This window comes from Anas platyrhynchos, chromosome 1, assembly GCF_047663525.1.
Source record: "Anas platyrhynchos isolate ZD024472 breed Pekin duck chromosome 1, IASCAAS_PekinDuck_T2T, whole genome shotgun sequence".
Classification (NCBI taxonomy): Eukaryota; Metazoa; Chordata; class Aves; order Anseriformes; family Anatidae; genus Anas; species Anas platyrhynchos.
This window is the reverse complement of record NC_092587.1, coordinates 97,256,144-97,272,298: the sequence shown is the minus strand read 5'-3', so window position 1 is coordinate 97,272,298 and position 16,155 is coordinate 97,256,144. Positions and strand designations below refer to the sequence as shown.

At 46.6% G+C, this 16,155-nt stretch overlaps 2 protein-coding genes across 3 annotated transcripts in view; one reads left to right on the top strand and one right to left on the bottom strand.

Moving 5' to 3' along the window:
• The first annotated feature begins 50 nt into the window (after positions 1–50).
• TIMMDC1 (translocase of inner mitochondrial membrane domain containing 1) lies at positions 51–13,915 on the top strand. 2 transcript variants are annotated; one of them, XM_072025550.1, is made up of 7 exons: positions 51–200; positions 389–554; positions 1,200–1,288; positions 3,105–3,172; positions 4,140–4,218; positions 5,220–5,330; positions 13,439–13,915. In XM_072025550.1, the coding sequence occupies exons 1-7, from the start codon at positions 124–126 to the stop codon at positions 13,638–13,640; spliced, it is 792 nt and encodes a 263-aa protein (XP_071881651.1). In that variant the 5' UTR covers positions 51–123; the 3' UTR covers positions 13,641–13,915. The 2 variants fall into 2 exon arrangements, with proteins under 2 accessions (XP_071881651.1, XP_027305159.1); XM_027449358.3 differs by lacking the exon at positions 13,439–13,915 and adding an exon at positions 5,879–6,872.
• Positions 8,592–16,155, bottom strand: part of CD80 (CD80 molecule) — a 23,728-nt gene continuing 16,164 nt past the window's right edge. The window contains exons 4-6 of the mRNA XM_005017637.5: positions 15,490–15,615; positions 12,603–12,726; positions 8,592–11,235 (exon numbers count right to left, since the gene is read on the bottom strand). Of these exons, the coding sequence (XP_005017694.3) occupies positions 12,620–12,726; positions 15,490–15,615 (233 nt within the window). The 3' untranslated portion in view covers positions 8,592–11,235; positions 12,603–12,619. The remainder of the gene's footprint in view (positions 11,236–12,602; positions 12,727–15,489; positions 15,616–16,155) is intronic.

Here is a 16,155-nt window from a genome sequence, read left to right as displayed (position 1 = left end):
GAGGAGCCTTGAGGCTGGGAGCCCCCCCGGCTCCCCTCCCGCCGCCTCAGGGCTGCCTCAGGGCCGCGCCGTGCCCCGCCGGGCGGGCAGGGGGCGCTGCCGCCGCCCCGCAGCGCCGCGGCCATGGCGGGCGGCTTCGGGCGCCCCGCGCCGCCGCCGGAGACGGGCTGGGAGCGGCTGCGGGACCTGTGGCGGCGAGGGTGAGGGGGGCGAGGGCGGCCCCGGGGCGGGGGGGACCTCCTCGGGGTGGCGGAGGGCGAGCCCGGGGAGGAGGCGGGTGCTGAGGAGAGGCTGGGGCTGGCGCACGGGGACGTGGCTGTGGGGTGCCGGGGGCGGCGGGGGCTGCTCCGAGCCTCATGCAGTGACTCTTAGGTTTGTGCCCCCGCAGCGACCAGCAGCAGTACCCGGAGGAGGCGGTGAACATCATCAAGTCGGCCTTCACCGGCGGCCTGGTGGGCTGGGCGTACGGCGGCGTGCCCGCCTTCCAGCAGGCGCGGAGAGCCTTCATCGAGCGCAGCCAGGGAGAGCTCTTCCAGAACCGGGCCGATGCCGTGGTACGGCACCAACCGCCCCGACCCGCCCCGCCCCGGGGTGGCCCTGCTCGGGTGGGGGCCCTGGCCTTGCTTCCTACAAGGCCTTACTGCCAGGCTGTCCCCAGTCCTGCAGGCTGGCCTGTGTGTGTGCGCCACTGCCAAGCACTTACACCACAGTCACGGGAAAAGAGAATTTATTTTCTTTCTTGACATCAACTATATTATTATATACTAATATACATAATATGAATATATTTATATGTAGATAATATATATAAATAATATATATATATAATATATCAACTCATAATAATTAAAAGCTAGTTACCAGTTTGTCCCCTCTTCTCTATTAGTCTCCCGTATCGTTCTCAGAAAGCTGTTGCTGTCTCCCCCAGACGTGTTGCAGCACGTGTTGGTCTTTAGTAAGACCAAGTTGACATGACAAACTGGATTTAATTAATGGTTTTCCTGTTCGTGGCTGGGATGAACATGAGCTCCCTTTCCTCTGACGAGGGTCAACTCTGTCTGTACAGGTCAGGGTGCCATTCCCAGCGGTTTGAGTGATGTCAGTCTCACAAACCATCGCCTGTACCCTGGAATACAGTGGGGTGGTGCTGGTAAAAAGAAGCAGGTCTGTGACCAGTAACCTTTCTCCTCTTGCTCTAGCAATCTGCGCATCGTGCGGGTCTCAGAAGTTTCATCCGCTATGGCTGGCGCTGGAGCTGGAGAGTAGCAGCTTTTGTGGCACTATTCAAGTAAGTGTTTCCTTAGTATTAATAGTGGGAGGAAAAACTAGCTTAAGTTTGAACATCAGCAGCAAGGAGCCTTCAGTGTGTGCAGTTTGTTCGGAGACTGCTCGTTACACCTTGAGGCTCAAAATACTGTGTTAACAGCGAGTCTGATTGATAAGGTGGAACCATGAGGAGGATTTAAGCTTTTTTTAATTATCCCGGTATTCTGATGAACCAACACAAAAACAAAACATTGGGAAAGCCCTCTTTGTTACATCTAATCCATACCATTATTGATTTGAACAGTGCTCTTCCCAGTACTTAACGGCTTATGTCTGCTTTTGCTTTATCTCTTCAGTTTGATGTATTTTCACATGTTTATCTGGGAGAGTATTACAAAGTGTTAGCTGTTCCGGAACAACTTTCTATCCCACGCTAATTTTCCTCCTTTTTGTTATGTCTGATTACTCCTGGTTTGTATACAGCAGCATTACTCACAATTCTTTGTGCTTGTCCTCAAGTACTTGCAGATGATTGTCTTGTTACTACGCAGTCATTGATCACCAGACATACCATATGTACGTACCACTTTAGTCCTTCAAATTTTCCTATGCAAATAATGCACAGATAGTGTTCCACTTCTCTGATTTTTCTCCCCAGGACGTGTCAGTGTATTTCTGACATGAAAGTGTCAAACTAGGCATGCTCTTCATAAAGCCCTTTAAAACAAGCAATATCTCTTTCCTGGCCTGGAAAATGGTAGATATTCATGTAGTTCTAGGCCTGTACTAACCATATCTCTAGGTATGTTGTGTTCAAGATCCCCTTTAGGTTTTCAGATACCAGCAGTATTGACTAGCATTATTTCCCAGTAAGCTAGCTTTATATTTCTGTCTTTCTTCCTAGTTTTGTACCTTTCTGTATTTATTCATTGGTTTCTCTTGTGTTTTGTCTCCTTTTGCTGTGGTGTCTCTTCTAAGGTTTCATTAGCATGCTGTTTGCTTTCTCTCAGGACCTTTGATTACTTTAGATTTTTCTGCACTAGACGTGCAACCTCGCTGTTGTCCACCAGATGTCTCCCCTGCAATCAGATCCATCGTCCTTTTTCACTACCCCTTTGTAAAAAGCTTTGAAGGGAGATGTTTGCCACTCAGTGTTAATTGTTTACGTAAAGTCCAAGTTGAAGATTTTGTCCTGCAGTTGTGTGAATTTCGAGTTACCCATTTTAAAGAGAGATCGTAAGCTTTACTTGTACAAAGGCAAGGCTGACATGACAGTGTTGATAAAGAGAGGAAGATTGCTCTTGATGTCATGCAGAGGCTTGCCGATATGCTGGGAAGGATGCGACTACTGAACTGGGAACAGAGAGTGGTTTGGGGCTTAGTTAATGTGTTTGGAGGAGATGGTGTGTCTATCCTGGCTGGAAACCTCATGCTTCAAGAGTGGGTAACCCTGCTGATGCCACGAGTATGACTTAGCTCTGGTGGTAGCTGTATGACTGACTGGCAGGACCTCTGCATTGCTCAGTTCCTTTTAGACTCAAATATATGATGGATTTAAAAAACAAATAAATTATTTACAAAAAGAAAAAAATAATATCCAAAATCCAGGTCTGGAGGTGGTACTCCCCTGCCTCTGACTGTACAGTTGCATGCAGTGAAGTTACAGAAGTCAAGGCATTTGTGGCTGGTGTGCACGCGCTCTGGACAGGTTGGGAACAGGGCAGTTAGAAGCATCCTGAGGGTGGGCTTAATGAAATCCAGCTTTCTTTCAAGCTGTGGTTTGCTACCTGCCCTGTTCACGTGCAGCTGCTGACTTCTTCTGTGCCTTATCCTTCCAGCACTGTGAGCGCCAGCCTGTCTGCGTACCGCAATAAAACCACCATCGGTAATTATGCTACAGCAGGAGGTGAGGCTGCTATACCTTTGTGTGCTTCTCTGTTTTGGAGCAGAAGTCATAAACAAAATATCCTAAGCAGGAATCCATCTCTCTTGGGTTTCAGCAGGTCTCTAGCTTCTGGGGTTTGCTTCCTGTTCTGCTGAGCGCCTTTGTGACTTTGCTCAGCTGCTGTCTGCCCTTGTAACAAAGATACCAGTGCTTTTCTGAAACCATTCGGGAGTTCCGTGGTTATTAGTTCGTCTTAAATATTTGTTGGAGTTCCTGTGTGAAAAATGCTTGCATGGCCTAAATGCAACGTGTAGTGCATAACCTGCTCTTGCAACCACCTCTTCAGCAGGGAAAGCATTTCTTATTTCCTCTCTTCATAACAGTTTGGTGCACTGTTTATAAACTACCATTTTCATGCCAAATTTTGCATGTCTCCTTTTGGCAACTGGTAAGCGATCTGCTTGTTGAGTTTTAGAGGCTTTCCTGCCCTTGCAGTTGGGTGCGTGCTTTACTGTTCCTTTTTGCCTTACATGGCAGCTGCTATTATTAGCTGCTGCTGAATAGAAGGGGAAAAAAGTGGTGGGGAGATCATGCTCCAGCCAGGAGAGAACTCAGTTGTAATCTCAGAGTTAACTTTGACATTTTAGCATTTCTTGGGAGTCTTTCTGAACAAGAAGGAGCTTCGTGCAATGTTTTAGTGCAGAGAGCATGCGGATAAAGACCTGGGGAAGTACTGCAACAGCAGCTCAGCCCTGGCTGTTAAAGTGCCTGCTCCTCAGGCTGCTGTGACTGTATGGTGAGGGGCCCTCCCACTGGCCACAGCGCTTGGTTTCTGCTCTGTTAAAAGTGGATGTCAGCTCATGGAGAGCAGAAACGGGGTAGAGCAGAAACAGGGCAGAGCAGAAATGGGGCAGAGCAGCTCCCTCAGCAGGTCTGCCATGGCTGGTGAGGGGACTGTTTATGGTTTCAGTGGTTTTGTGTTTTTTAGGCTTCACGGGAGCCCTCTTCAGAATGCACTTGGGCCTGCAAGGACTGGCCAGTGGCTTCATCTTTGGAACGGCCTTTGGGTAAGCTGTGACTGCCGGTGCGGGGCTGAGTCACGGTGTGTGACTGGCATGGTAGGTGTTAGCTGGCGGCCTCCCACACCGAGCCTTGAATCATAGGTGGGTCTGCAGGAGCTTTCTTCCTCTCTTGCCCTGAGGGGCTTCCTGTATTTTTCTTGGGACCTCAAGATGACGACTTTCTCTTCCAGATGCTTAACTGCTTTTTCTTTCTGGATTTATGTTTTGTTTTTCTCAGTAATAAGAACTCAGTGCATCTTTCTGCTGGTTGCGCTAACTACTATTAAATGGGAAACTATGAGGATGAGTTTAGAAGTGTCTTCCATGTCCCTTCCTTGGCATGGTCCCTAACGAGCCAATTGGTTGTGCAGTTTGACATCTCTTTTAAGGATCTGTGTTGTCTGGGATTAAGGCCAGGAGTGTAAGAGATGCAGTTTCTGGGCTCCCTTCTCAGCAGTGTCAGCAACTGCTCCTCTAGCAGCTCCAAACCCAGAGCTGAACACCTGAGGGGTGTTGGATGACCTGATGGCAACTTCTGAACAGTGGGGCACCCTGGGAGCTGCCAGCCAGTAGGTTAGCAATCTGCGTAAAAACGAGAAACACAAGTTTTCATTCTCATTTCACTCAGTGAAAACACAAGTACCTCCAGAGCCGGACAGAAGTTAAGCAGGGGTATGATTGCCGAAATTATGGATTAGGTTATCTGTAGCTGTTGTTTGGGCATGTTAAGACCTTTCACCCCCTTGCCTTAGGTGTGCCTGCTGGTGGGTAAATTCCAAATATAATATCAGAGGGGCTACAGTGAGTCACAGCTGAAGACAGGCTGCATTTGGTGGCTGACATTAGAATAGGAGTACCTTAGTCTGTGGTGTGATTTGAGTACTGGGGAAAGTTACGCTCCAGTGATTTGGTGGCTGGCCCCCGCATGCTCCTTTTACTGTTGCCGGTAAGTTATTACTAATGTGTGTCCCCTGGGTGACTTTTGACTTCTCTCCTTCTTTCTCCAGGATCCCTGCAGGGGGCCTCATAATATTCATCCAAAATCTTGCTGGTGAAACCTTGCAGGAGAAGAGAAATCGTGAGCGCAGGGAGCAGTATGAGCAGAAGCTGGCAGAGTGGTAAGGGACAGTGCTGCCTGTTAAGTCTTGTTAGAGGTGTGTCTAGGTCTGTGTGGCTCAAACGTTGAGAGAAACTGTGACATGCTAGGTTTTGTAAACCTCATTTCTGCTCTTTAATTTTTGGTTTGTTCCACGTCAGTCTGTGAACTGCTGATTTAACCTTCCCAGTGTTTGATGATGCTGTTTACTTTGTAGCAAGTTTTGTTCAGAATTTATGCTCCCCACCACAGTAACTGCATCCGTTTTTCGCTTTTAGATGTCTGAGGAGACAAGCAGGAGAGGTACATGTGTCTTAGTGCACGTTAGTGTTTCTTTACCAAAATTAAGAGAGGGTAGAACTCTTGCTTTTCGTGTTGCTGCCTTCCTTCCATTCCCACTAAACAGAGGAAAAAAGAAGGACAGCTGCTTGGGGAGAAGGGGCTGTGACACTGACTGCATGTAAAACTCACAAATTAGTGCCATTTTAGAAGAAAATTCTCTCAAAGAGTTGGGATTCTGCAGGGATGCCTTTGTCAGGAATATGCTTGCCTTCTCTTTACCCTCTCTAGGCAATCCAGGCTTAGTGTGACCGAAGTCTTGGGCCAAATGGAAAGCAACACCCTGGAAGGACCACAGATGGAGATAGCAAAAGAATCTAGGAGCTACTGAGTCTTCCCCAAAATCTCTGTCATAAGCAACTACAAAGTATTTTGATTTTGCTTATAAAAGTCTTCAATCAAGGGGTCACGGAAGTCTCCTGTGAATGCAGGTGTATCCATTGCACCTCTGAAAACGCAGTTTGCCCAAAATATTTTTTGTGGACGCGTGTCACTGCACAAGAGCTCGGAAAGGCCAAACCTCTTCCACTTCAGAAAGTGGACGTGTAGACTGTCCAGACTAGCAAGTGCCAGCTAGGTTTGGCTGGGGATGAGGGCAACCCCAGGGCCTCTTCTAGAACCTAGTGCACTGCTGACAATGCCCAAGCCATTGGCAATGTAGAAATACCGAAGCTAAAGGAGCCTGTTAATAGTTTGGATGCTAAAGGTACCCCAATTCCAAAAAACTGGTTGTGTACTGGTGTGAGCTGCACTACAGACAGCACCCGAGGACCTTGCTGTCAGCACAGCACACGCAGCCCCAGGGCGAGCGTTCCTCCTGCTCTCACCATCGCCTTCCCACACCTGGACTTTGCCTGGCAGGGACCGATTCTCTTTCGCTGATGGTGGTTTCTTCAGGCTTTTTTACAGAAAAACACACTTGTTTCCTTGACTACTGAGGGTATTTCACAATCAGTGCTGAGGAGGGGTGGAGGAGCTGGGAGAGAGAAGGAAATACCCTGAAAAAGACACGGTTTGAGTTCCTCAGTTAAAGTGTGGCTGAGAGGAGCCACAGAAAGGCTCCTTTTTATTTCTGGTGGTCATGGTGGAAGAACTGGCACCGTGGACAGATTTAACAGCAATAAAAAATTCTCTAACTTCATTTTAAGGTTGGAAATTAGGGGATTGCCTTTGGGGGAAATGACCTTCGGGGTTCGTGACATTCAATAAAACCATCTGGCAGTGGTGACTGTGTCCATAATCTCTGCATGCTTAGTACAGCGTTTACATTAGAGAAGCACACTGGAGCCATGTCCCACGAGAAGGGTTCCATCTAAGATCCCACCAGGAAGCAAGTAAGCCTGGTGGCAGTGTCAGACTGCCCCTGCCCAGGCGGTAGCAAGAACCAGCAGGGTGCCAGCTCTGTTTATTGTTTAGTACCAGAGGTAACTGTAAGACATTACCTGTGAGTAGGGCTGAAGATGGTTCATCAATGGCCCGCACCTAGAAGGGCCAGGCGGCCTACTGACATTCCCTCAAAGCAGAAGGAAGTCGGAGTCCTGATCCCCTTTCTTTGTTTTTTTTTTTTTTTTTCTTTTTTTTTTTTCTTTTTTCTCCTATTAAAGAGAATTACACACAGGCAGGGGGGTTCAGGTCTCCTTCCCACCTACTGTTCCACATGGACGCTTTCCTCTGTTACAGCTAATTACTGCTGAATGAAATCCGAACAGTTGATTCCACAGAGTGTGTTCCACCCACCCAAAACAAATTTTTGGCACAGCTTGCTTCCAAGAAGGTGTTGTGCTTTCTAACTTATGAAATGATCATTTTATTTCTTTTAAACGCTGTGTAGTTCATTTTTCCTTTGAAGAAGTGCATATGTTTCAGGGTTTTCATCACCCGGCTTCGATTTCCCTTTTCTGTGTAAGTGAAGGATGTGAAGAAGCAAGCTATGGAGAGGTCTCTGCCTCTTCTGGTTTTAAACTCCACGTACATCGGTGTGATTATCCTCTGCCCCCTCAAAAGACAAAATAGGCCCTTCTGAGTCACATTTTGCCATTGTAGTTAAACAGGAATGTTTTGTCTTTGTTCTCCTTTTTTTTTCCTTTTACATCCCCACCCATTATCCCACACATTTTATTGTCCATACCGCAGTTCTCATGACATTTAGCTGTGTCATTGCTCAGTTTTCTCTATGCCTCTCAGTGCCTATTTGACGTGACACCTAAGGAATACTAATTTTCCTGTGTCTGTGACCATTGATGAGGGGCGTTCCTCCTTGGGAGAGCAGTCAGAGCCAAGATGTAGCAGTCCTGTGTGGTTTTTTTCTCCATGTAAGGAAGGAAGGAGTGCTCGATGTCCTTACGTAGCCCTTTAGCAAGGGGAAGCACAGACTTTTCATCTACATTCAACTCAAGATGGACAGCCATTTTTTGCTCTGTTTCCTGCTAAGGGTGGTTCCTCATTTCTTGTACTCAAAGTCACTGTCCAGACTGTGGGAAGAGTTGGTTCAGAGCGTTCTTCAAACACGAACATAAGGGTTTCCTCACTCCCCCCACCTCCAGAAAAGCACAATGCAGAAGTTACCAGCTGTCCACTTGCAGGGTAGGTAACACAAGTAGCAGGGATGCAGTAGGAACATTTTACGCCAGATTTTGCTTTTGCAGAGAAACTCTCTTTATGGGGGGAGAAAAGAAAGACCTGCCACACAGCTAAGCTCCTCAGTTAATCCCTGGCAGATCCACAAACATGAGATGTGTGGAAGTTAGGAGTTGGGTACCCGAGTGCTCTTTGTCATCGCTGTTGAGCACACCAAACAGAGCTGGGTCTTGATGCCAGCTGTAGCCAGTGTAATGGTTTCATCAGCCAGCTGCATCGCCTACCTTGGTGCTACACAGCCCACGTTTTTAGTAGCTGAGACATGGTGGATGGGGCTCATGAATAATTGAAAGGCTCTACCACTTCCCAGGATGTAGAACAGACATCTTTTATTACTGAGGAAAGGACACCGAGTTCACCATTTCACTTTTAATACAATTAAAGGAGAATCCATGGAAAAAAAAAATGTTATATACAAAATACCTGCGATAAACAAAGCAGCTCACCTGGTACAATGACCCAGATATAAAGCTGAAAAGGTCTCATGGAAACCATTTGTGTGCAATTCACTGAATACAGCATAAAGCAATAGAAAACATGTTTCATAATGTAAGTGCTTAAGGAAAAAAATAAACCAAACAACCTGCCCATCAAGAGTATAAAAACAAACTGATACTAGACATATTTGTCAGTGAAGGTTTTTGTTTCCTTTTTAAGGAGTTATTTAAAGTGTCACTGGAGTCTGGTGTGATGTAGAAAGGTTTGGCACTGTGCAAAAGACAAACCCTTCTCAAGAGGCCCGTGCTATCAGCCAGGAGCAGAAGCAGGGCATGGGACGGTTGCAGGGGAGACGCTGTGTGGGCACCGCTGTCAGGGCTGCAGCGTGGGTGGCAAGGTGGAAACATTGGAAATGATGGAAGTTAAAAAGAGGGCATTAGCCTGCAAGAAGCTGGTAGTTTGTGCTGGAAAGAACAAATGTAGGCTGAAAGAAATTGAAACATGAAAAGCACAAGACCGTATTTCCCTGGCAGCCTTCCTGTGATAAGGTCAGGTTGCTGTTTTGGTAGCGCTGCCTTCTGTGCCACCCCTGTCCTGCCTGCAATGAGTGCACACGTGCAAAGAACATTGGTTCCCTGTCACCTACTGAGGGCCTTGTGGCAAGCTTATCTCCTTTTATCTGTCAAAATCCCCTCAGTACAACTGTTCTGAAGTTCCCATTTCACTTCATAGAATGGGAAGGTGGAAAAATGCTGATGGGGCAGCATGACTCTGCAGGAGCAGAAACAGAGCAGTGTCTTATTTTTCACTAGTGACTCGCCCTGATCCCTTCACCTCTCATAGCTCAATCCTCTATAAATTGCTGTTAGCGCTCCTGCTTCCTCCAACAATTTTTCTCTCAATATTTACCTGCTAGAAATAAGTGAAATTAATATTTCTGTGCTGCATCCTAGCAAGATAGAGAGTTTGAGCAACAAAATCTCCCACAAAGATGATGGAGTGGCGCTTTCAGACTGTGGTCTACCCTGCTAAAATACGTACATGAATGAAGCAATAAGGTAACAGGTACAGCTTGCAGTAGGACAGAACAGAAGGAGAAAACAAAACAGCACTATCATACTTGGGTATAAGTTAGGTTAGCATGCATAGTTAGCATGCATACTCGGGAGTGTGAGTTCTCTGAGTTAGGTTAGTATGCATAGTTGCTTAGGAAGCTTGCTGGGGCTTGGGCTTTTTCTCCTCTTTTCCCCTCAAAATGAGAAACCAGTTTTTCCTACACAGTAGGCAAGAATATCACCCAGATCAGATGAGTCCTATCCCATGTTAGCATCCTGCAGGGAACTTCCTTCAAGTCCTGGCTGGGTAGAGAGAACGCTGACAGAAAGCAGCAGCATTCAAAGCAAAGTAAATCCCTATGTCACTGAGAGAGACTCCCCCCCAAAAATGGAGACCCATATAACTGTTGTTAGGCAAATGTACAAACACAAGCAGACCCGTATTTATGGAGCAAGGCCCTGACTTAAGTTTCGTTCTTGTAGGTACGTGTAAGTTAACCGCCGAGTGTTACAGACCTTTAATCTGGGCTTTACAACAAGTGCAGGTAGGAAGCATATAAAACAAGCATATAAGAGCTTGTATACGTGTGCATGTGCGTGTGCTCACGTGCACCACCACCAGTGGGGTGGGCTGTGTCAGAACCCGAGTAACTTAATGGAGGAGCTGCGTCTTCATACCTGGCTTGGCAGGGCCATCCTTTCAGGGGAGAAAGGTTATGAGAACTTGTGCCACTGCTGTAGGTAAGCAATATTAGATAGTTGCTAGGTGTGCCGTCAGTATATGTCATTCCCTACAAAGTCTCACAGCGCTGAAAATGAGCATGAGGTGTGTACTTCCACCTCGAGGTGCTGTTTCCTGAAAAGTGTGATTATTGCCGCTTTGGGGAAGAAGGAATGTCATATCACATATCCGTAATGGTCAAGTCTAAATCCAGACTCGTCCGGCACAAAGAACAGTGCTGGCAAATACCGGCGCGAGGCTGAATATAAGGAGTTGTAGCTGCTCCCAGTTGCACTGTGGAGGTGCAGCCTGACTTGAGACTGTGGTGGGGTCTGGGGCCAGCTCTGCATTACTACAGGGGTAGGTGGATGGGGGCTACCTTCTAGGTCTCTGCAGGCCCCCTGATTTTTGTAGAGGCAGCGTCAGAGTATCCCAAACTCTTGCACTAGCGTGCTGGAGCAGCACAATGCTGACGGCATTCTTCTTCTACCTGTTGTAGGAACATGGAGGGTCCTCCCAGTTGGAATTCCAGCAACCCCATTGTAACAGGACCACCCCACAGCTTCTGTGGCATAGGTGGGTTTTTGTATTCGGTCACAAAAGGTTATGCTGTCCGTCTTCTTGAGCAAATTTTTCTACTGCTGTCATCCCCTTCCAGAGAGCCAAAGGGTCAACGCAATAAGCATTGCTGTAGAGAACGGTGGGGACTGCAGTGCAGAATACACAGGATAAGAAACCTGAGGGACACAAGAAAAAAAAAACGTTTTACTGATTTTTTCCCCCTTCTTTTTAATCCCACATGTAAGTCAAAATGTTGCAGAGAGGAAAAACTGGGATCACCTGCTATAGTCCACAAGAGGGCTCCTATTACAGTAAAACCAGCTGGTCAGAACTAGACAGCTCAAGATGGGCCCTACTCTGAGCTACTGACTGGCACCTGCTTGCTGTGAAAACCTTTGGACCGTACAGAGGTGCCATCCCTCAGCGGAGAGAGGGTGACTAATGAATGTGCTGCCCTATTTAAGCAGCAATAGGACATGGCTCAGTGCATCGCAAAGTTACGAGATTACAGTCTGCCACCGAGGAAGCAATACGTTGCCCTGATGTACAGCTTCCATCCCTGTCCGCAGACAGCAGCTGTTCCAGTCAATGGGGTTGGGAAATAACAGCAGCTTACAAAAAAAAAAAAAAAAAAAAAAAAGTGTGGAAAACTTTTATGACAAAAGAGGAATGTGGCAGAATGGATTTATCCAGTAGGTGAACTCCCACCCGTGAACAGCACTCACAAAACCCCCCAGGATTCGTGCTAACCAAGGTTTTAGTATCTGTTCCAGATAGGGCCTTCCCCAGAGGAAAATATGAGTGGGTGGTCAAGTTTGGAAATGAGAAGAGTGGCCTGAATGATAGTTTCCCCTTCTTCCTGTCTCAAAAAATTCTAAGCCTTTAGATTACTGCAACACAGCGTGACAAATTCATGACTTCTAGGACTCTACATCTGCTACTCTGTGGCATCACCCTGGCAATTCAGCATGCTGAGGGGAGAGCAGGAAATACAGTCGCCTGGATAATGAGACAAGCAGTAACAGTTAGCTGTTAATCTTTCCTTAAGCCTCCTGATTTGGAAAATGTGTTTTTGGAGGACACAGCCCTGAACACAACTAAGTTTTCAAACCACGGTGTATACAGTCATAAACCCTCGGTAAGCCAGACTGTTCCCCAGCCATTCCTGTACCGTCCTTTACAACACCTCATAACAAAAGTAACTCCTTTCAATATTACTGTTTAATATTAGTTAGGGTTTTAATACTAGTGGTTCCTGGGGAAGTCTTAGAGAGGAACAGCAGATGATACACTACTCACAAATGAGTACATTTGTACATAAGTACATCTAACATTTTTCACTAGATAATTTTTAGAAGGCAATGCCCCACAAACAACATGAGCCTCATCCTATGGCTGGGAAATACCATGAGTCTGAACTGGCAGTAGAGCCCTACCACTTTTATGCTAAGGTGCACACTCATATCAAAACCATGCACGGTTTTGTGAGCTAACATTGCATGAGAATCTATTTTGCCAAGAGAGGAGTGGTGAACAAAATTACCTGCAAATGTGATCTGGTCATACTGATGATGTTTCAGATGTCATTTTAGAGATCGTGGGTGGCTTCATGCTTTCCTTCTCATCCTCGTCCATTGGGTCTTGATTCTTAGAACAATGAAAACAGGCTGAAAGAGAAGATCCCTCATTAGCACTTGGAATTCAAAGTCAATTGCCATAAGGGGAAGAACTTCTTTACTGTGAGGGTGACAGAGCACTACAACAGGCTGCCCAGAGAGGTTGTGGAGTCTCCTGTGGAGGTATTCAAAACCCGTCTGGAAGTTATCCTGTGTAATGTGCTCTAGGTGACCCTGCTTGAGCAGGGGAGTTGGACCCAATGATCTCTGGAGGTCCTTTCCAACCCCAACTATTCTGTGATTCTGTGAACTGCAGATCAAAGTGTTTGATGCAAACGTCTTCTTCAAGAAAGTAAAGCAAAGAAAACAAAAGTCTTTTAAATCTAGTTATGCCTATTTTTCCTTGGCAGGGCTCATCCCCGCAGTACATCTGAATATGGTTAGCCCACAGACATAGTCTGATCTGATAGGAAGGTCCTTTATATAGAGCTGTTACCTATATAGTGTCATGTGGATAAAACTGTTCACATTAGCACAGAGCTAGAATGTCGGCCTGATACAAAGACAGGTCGCCACGTGCTAAGATAATGTCTGTAGGGAAACAATGGTAAAAGGTACACATTACTAAATGCAGCAAACTCCTCAGATTAGGGGGTGTGAACCTCAACAAAGCACCTACATGTTTTGGTCACCACCACAATCACACATCTGAGAACCCTTATTTCCGTTTTGCTCTCTCTTTCTATTCCCTCCCACACTTCAGCTCCTTGAAGCATGGCTTTTCGAGCTCCGAAGTGACTCTGAGCACCACGGCAGCTCCTGGACCAGCTTTTCCTATGTCAGAGCAGCAGAGATACTCTCAGACCTACTCTGAGCTCCCACATCATCTCCTGAAGGGTGATCTGCAGCAACACCAGCGGGAAGCACTCTCAGGACAGACATTTCCCTTCCCAGACAGGTGGTAGCGCACAGCAGCACCGAAGCGCAGCAAGCTGTACAAACTGGGAAGTTGGTTTGAAACGCTAGCCTTGGTTTCTTACATCTCACATGGTCTGGAAAGTGACTGTGCCACCTGACTCGGCAGATCTGCTCCCTGTGCGTGTTAGGAAAATGGGACTAAAAAGGAGTGTACGCAGCTGAGTCTCCTGACAGTGCAGGTGATGTCATTCTGCTGCATTGGTACGCTTCCTGCATCTACCTTAAAAGCAATCTGGTTTATATATAAAAGGCTACCTCAGAATGCTAATAGCAGGAGACCTTTTAATTTCCATCCTGCACTTATTTAGAGACAGATCTTTCAATTCCACTTCTTTTTTTTTTTCCATAACTAGAAGTTCGTTGTCCACGCAGCAGCTAACAGCACAGGCTGTGTTGGGTTGTGGTTTTCATGTTTTCAGCATGGTTACTGCTCACCCAGCAACGTGGCTCCAGGGAAGAGCCAGCACTCTGGAGGTGCACAGGTGTGGCTAAGAGGGTTCCTGCCTTCCAGATGCTCCCTTTCTTGGTGATAAAGCGCCAAAAGATAATCATCCCAGCCTGATGCAGCGGTCACATTGCTTTTTGAGAGGGTGCGGTTGGTGACGAGGGGAAGAGCACAGCAACACCACCTCCATGCCCTGACTTGTGAGTGACCTTGCTTGAAATTGTAGCAGGGGTAGCGGAAGACAGGAACATGACAAACTCACGTGTTCCCGAGTGAACCAAGTCCCTGTTGCCTAACGAGAGACCTCTTTCCAGCAGGGGGATGGTTACCGCTGTGACCGTGATGGGCTGTGACGCGCAGACTGGTGGCTTTTGGCCCAAGCGCGCTGAGCGCTCTCGGTGTGGGATTCTTGTCTCCTGCCTCCACTTCCCCAGAGACCTGGCAGAGCTCGATTGGGTGATATTTATAGCACGTTGCACAGCCTGCTGTCTTCCTGCAGGACTGCTTTTCAGAGCTACTAACAGGGCACTGACAGGACGTGTGCTGCTGTTGAGTTTCAGTACCGGCTGGGTGCCAACTTGCCTTTCTACATCCTTTAGATGCCTACCCGCATCTTCAGGGGCTTTCTGGCTAGGCCAGCTTAGACAACACTAGGAGCAACAGCTAGTAAGTAAGATTTTTGAGCCACAAACAAACAAACAAAAAAATCTGCTCAGCTGCCACCTAACCCTGAGATGCTTGAGGTCCCTTTTGCAATCAAAAAAATCATGGACATGTTTCAAGTTATTGAAAATTTCATAGCACAGGACCTGGCACCTCACCTCTGCCCTTTTTGGACCAACAAAGAGGACAAATCCATGTCTCCCGATTGGGGTTCTTCTAAAAGTGAGACGTCGCTGTACTAAAGTCCTTCCTGTGGCCCTAGCACCATACACTTTTGTAACTTTGGCTCTGTGACTTTTCTGACGGATTGTCCAAGTAGGGTATGTGGACAGATCGATCCCATTTTGAAACTGATAGTGCCCAGCTGTATGTATGGTGATGACCAAGATTCTTGGCATCTTCAAGCATCTTAATACATAAAAATGGACCTTTGTGAATCCAGCTCTGTATACCCCTGTTCTCTGGAAATACTCTGATCTGCAGACAAAACCCCCAACAGCTCTGGACTCTCAAAGCAGAACGCTTAGTGCTGCATGTGCACAAAACGTAGGAAAGTCCTGAGCTGGACTTAGGTTTTGTGATAGTAGATGCTGCATTAAAAAAAAAAGGAAATGAGAAGGAGGTACAAAAATACCTACTGTGTCAGTACAGTTTCTATAAAAGTGTATTTTACATAGATACTCCATAAACAGAAAGGGACTGTTTCTAGATAAAGGAGCTATACTTACCATGCCTTGGGAAGTATCTTGCTGCTAGGGTGATAGCCAAAAGAAAGATGATAAAGATGATACTTGTAGCAGTAATGACATTATAGGATGGAGGCATGGTAGGGGCAATGCAGTCATTTGTTTTTGCTGAGACAGAAGAAACAAAACGTAAGTAAAGGGCCCAACAACATTTTGTCATTTTCATGTAAGAGAAGGTATATGAATTTTGGTGGTTCTGGCCAAATCCTAACTGGGATATCCAACCTGGGATATTCAGCACACATTCAATAAACAAACAGACAAAGCTGGCACCTAACCTGTAGAGGCCCTCCCATTCCCCCACACTTGCTTTTTGCTGAAATTTTAACACATCCACAGCATCCAATATGCTGGATCTCTGTTCAGAGCAGGACTGAGATGGGCTTATAAGCTCCTTTTAAAGAAACTGGTTAGGTTTGGTAGAAAAGACAGAGCCCACATCCAGGAAATTTCCATTCTTAGTGTTACTCTGCAGTTTTTCTTGCTGCTTTCGCCTGGTTTATGCCTATATTTTCATCTCTGAATTCACAGGCGATGGAAAACAAGAGGTATTTAATAGACTGGAGGTGTCAGTCCCATCATGGAAGGAAAAGGGGTTGGGGACAGAGTTCAGTTTCAGCAGATCTGCGTCTTTTTGTTTTGCACTGC